The 3,626-nt window shown below is 56.9% G+C and overlaps 1 protein-coding gene across 1 annotated transcript in view; it reads left to right on the top strand.

Moving 5' to 3' along the window:
• The window catches only part of DOC2B (double C2-like domains, beta), a 35,157-nt gene that overhangs the window by 21,314 nt on the left and 10,217 nt on the right, over window positions 1-3,626 (top strand). The window contains exon 4 of the mRNA XM_009324207.1: window positions 406-515. Within this exon, the coding sequence (XP_009322482.1) occupies window positions 406-515 (110 nt within the window). The remainder of the gene's footprint in view (window positions 1-405; window positions 516-3,626) is intronic.

Raw genomic sequence — 3,626 nt, forward strand, 5'->3', positions numbered from 1 at the left:
ACAGCAAATTGGTATTTTTTAATGAACCTGAAAAGACATTTTTTTCCCCCTCTCTCTCTCGCTCCTGCTGTATAAATGAAATCCCCATCCTCTCGCTGCGCTCTGCCAAGGTTCCCATTTTGCTGGCTGTTTCCAGCATGTGGGATGCGGGGTTGGATTGCTTTGCAAATGAGCCAGTGAGTTGCCGTGTCTCTGCCCCTCTGCTTATCGCTACGGTCGGGGTGGATTTGGGCCACCCCGTCGAGGACTGGCCGGGTTATGGCGCTGGGGCAGAAGGGTGACAGCACCAATTACCCCTTCATCTCCAAACTGTGCTTCCTCTTCCCCCCGCCTCCCTCCCCATCGGTGCCCAAACAATCGCCTGGGGCCAGGTCCCGCTGACCACCGTCTCCTTTGCTTTTCCAGGCGAATAAGCTGAGAACCAAAACGCTGCGCAACACACTGAACCCCACCTGGAATGAGACACTCACCTACTACGGCATCACCGATGAGGACATGATCCGCAAGACCCTACGGTAGGGCCCCGGGGGGGGGTAAGCCGTGTGCTGAGGCCGGCACTGGGGAGGGGGACACACACACGTGTCCCTTCCCTTCAGGGCCACTCCAGGCATCCCTCCCCATCCCAGTGACGATTTCCCAGGGGAGCTCACGGGGACCCCCATGCCCCAGCCCCACAGGACGGTCCTGGCGGCTGCTTGCGGCAGAGTTATTACCCACCAAATCCTATAACTTGCACGCGTGCCCTGCACACATCCATCACCCCCACAGTGACCAACGCTTGATTTACAGGGAGCCTGGGCTGGAATAGCCGGTGAGGAGCGTGGTCCTGCTTTATCATTAACTTCATAACTCACTTGCTGGGCTCCTGCCTGCAGAGGTGCTGTTATTTAGTTTTAACCTCTTCGTGCCCAGCTCTCAGAGGCACATGTTAAGGCTTTGCGGTCACACGTTAAGGCTTTGCGGTCACATCTTGCTGAGAAAATCTCCCTGGGAAAGGTCTGAGCCTCTTTCAAGGCTGATTTTTTGAAAGAAAGCTGGAGGCATCCGTGAATTGTTGTCAAACTAAACGAAGAGCGTTTGTATGTATTTATTCTAGTCTCTCGGTTTGGTTCAGTGTCTGCGTATTCAGCATCTCCTGGCAGCATCTCCCAGGGGCTGGGGGACGTTGTGTGGGGCTGGAGGTGGGCAGGGGCAGCGTGGTGGGGCTGTGAGGGCTTGGAAGTGCTGCTTTGCTGGGTCAGACCCCTGCGAATGTAAAGGTTTTCATGTCTTGGCCACCATCCCACCTGGGTGAGGGCAGGGGGTGACCCAGAGCCTGCAGACGGATCCTGCCCAGGGAGGGTGCTGGGCGGCCCCAGCCGCTCCATCATCTCTCTGATCTGGGACCGCTGCACAGGAGGATTTGCTGTAAGATTTGCTGTCAAACAAAGGAGGATTTTTCATCCTGCTCCGAGGACTCGGAGCTTTGTCAGCTCCGTGGCTGGAATCTGACCTTCCTTATTTGCAGGTACCCTGGGAGTTTATTATTTTCCCCATGACGAGAGCACAAAGCTGCCTTATAAAAGGTCCTGCTCAGAGGTGAATTTGGGCAGAGCCCACCTGTTGTCTGCAATGTGCATAGAGATGAGAAATTTAGCGCCGCGGATTATTATTTCACATGGAAAATATTAGTCATGCTGAAAGTGCTGCAGGCTTGTCAGGCTGGAAAGCCTCTGGTTTATTATTATTATCAGTGGGTATTTTTTTTAGTTTTTCACTCCAGGGTTTGAAGTTCTCAGCCTCTTCAGGCGTGGAAATCAGTTTGGAGAGAGATGTTCGGCTGAGTTGTTTGCTGAAATGCACCAGGCAGCAGAAGGGCTTGACCCCCCACCTTTTTGGGGCCCTGGGAGCTGCTTCTCCCCGGGGAGGGACTGCGCTCGCCCACTCCCAGGAGGCAGCAGGGAGGCGTGGGGTGGAGGCGTGGGATGCTCAATGGCAGGGGGACACGCAGAAATGTGTATGTGGGCCGGCCTGGATTTGCCCTTCTCACTGCAGAAATCCCTCGTTAGCACGTCCCCGCTCCTGCCCGCCAGCCCGGGCGCTGCAGGCACTTTGTAGGGAGCCAGGCGTGGCTGTGGGGTCGCGCAGGGCTCAGCACATGGGGCTCCTTTGCCCCCCTCCAAAGCTAAACGCCATGCACGGATCCCTGTACCCGGCTTGCAGGACCCCAGGGTGATGCGCAGGGACCCCTCGCTCGGCGGGGGGACGTGGCTGAATGGAGATAGCGTTTCTGTCTTGGGAGCTCCACGGGGAGCTCAGGAGATTGCTGGCAAGGTCGGTTAACAGCCAATTACCCAAAGTAGCTTCAAAGGGCACCTTTCCAGGGAGGCGAGGGAAGCCTCGGGCTCGTCTGCAGTGCGATTGCCCTGTGCGAGTTCCCAGCCGGGTGCTCTGTGGGGAGCGAAACCCCCTGCGGAGCCTCATCTGCTCATGCAGGGGCAGTGTCCCCAGGGTTTGGCGTCTCCTCGTGCCATCAGAGACATCCATCTCGCGCCTTCGCACCCATCGGAGCTGCCTCTTTGCAGGGAGGTTCCTAGGCTCTCCAACGCTCTGCACAGACTGTACTTTGCAGCTGAGGTTTCCTCACCAGCAGCCAACCCCGGTGAATTAGGTGATAATTAAGGATCAAAATCCTCTCCGCATGCAGAGGAATATCCAAGTGCAATTCTGACTCATCGGCATTTGCAGCTAGCCGATGGGGTTTGCTGGAGCCTGTCTCCATGGAGGTGGCGAGCCCCACGATGGCACTGCCATGAGGGTGGCCGGTGGCCAGGGGCACCACGGGGGCCACGCGAATCCCCACCTCGCCTCCAAGCATAGTGCTGGGGTCTGGCACTGCATCCAGATGGAGCAGGCTCTGTCCTATGGGATTTAGCACAGCCCGGTCCCTGCCAGTGGTGTGGGAGCCCCCAGCCCCACCACCCCCCCACCACTAATGAGGATAGAGGTTTGGGTACCTCAGCAGCACCCGTCCCTGCGTGCCGGCAGGCAGGACCAGCCTTTTCCTGCGTGGGGCAGAAAGGGGAATCGCATCCTCAGTGTTACCATGGCAATCGGCGTGCCAAAGATGACCGAAAAGCCGGCAAACTCCGGGCTGTTTTTAGAGGTGCTCAGGTGGCTCCGCCGTCTCCCTGGGAAGGTTGTGCAAGCAGAAAAGTGGAGAAGTTTTTGAAGTGGAGCTTGCTGTAGAGCTGGGACTTGTGGCTTTGGTTTTGCCTGGAAATGACTCTGGAGAGGAAATGAAGAAACAAACTTTTGGGTGGAGAAGGTTTCCCAGCTGGCACCTCTGCCGCGGGGCTGTCGCCTGTCGTGTGGGCCATCTCCCCTGGTTGTTGTGGGTCTTCCTGGGGGGGGGTTCAGCCTCTTCTCTTGTGTGGACCCCAAAAAATTTTCTAGTCAGGACTCTGATCCCTTTAAAAACTATCCCACATGTAGATGGGTGTGTAAAGGTTCAAATGAAATAATGTTTCTTAGTCCCATCTCCGAAAGCAGCGTACTGCAGGGTGGGCGCTGGGACACCCTTGGTGGCCCCTTGTCCTTCCCTGCGCTCGGTGCTTCTTCCTGTGCCGACCTTCAGCCGCCGGCAC

The sequence above is a fragment of the Pygoscelis adeliae genome, unplaced genomic scaffold, assembly GCF_000699105.1.
Source record: "Pygoscelis adeliae isolate BGI_AS28 unplaced genomic scaffold, ASM69910v1 Scaffold290, whole genome shotgun sequence".
In the NCBI taxonomy this organism is placed as follows: Eukaryota; Metazoa; Chordata; class Aves; order Sphenisciformes; family Spheniscidae; genus Pygoscelis; species Pygoscelis adeliae.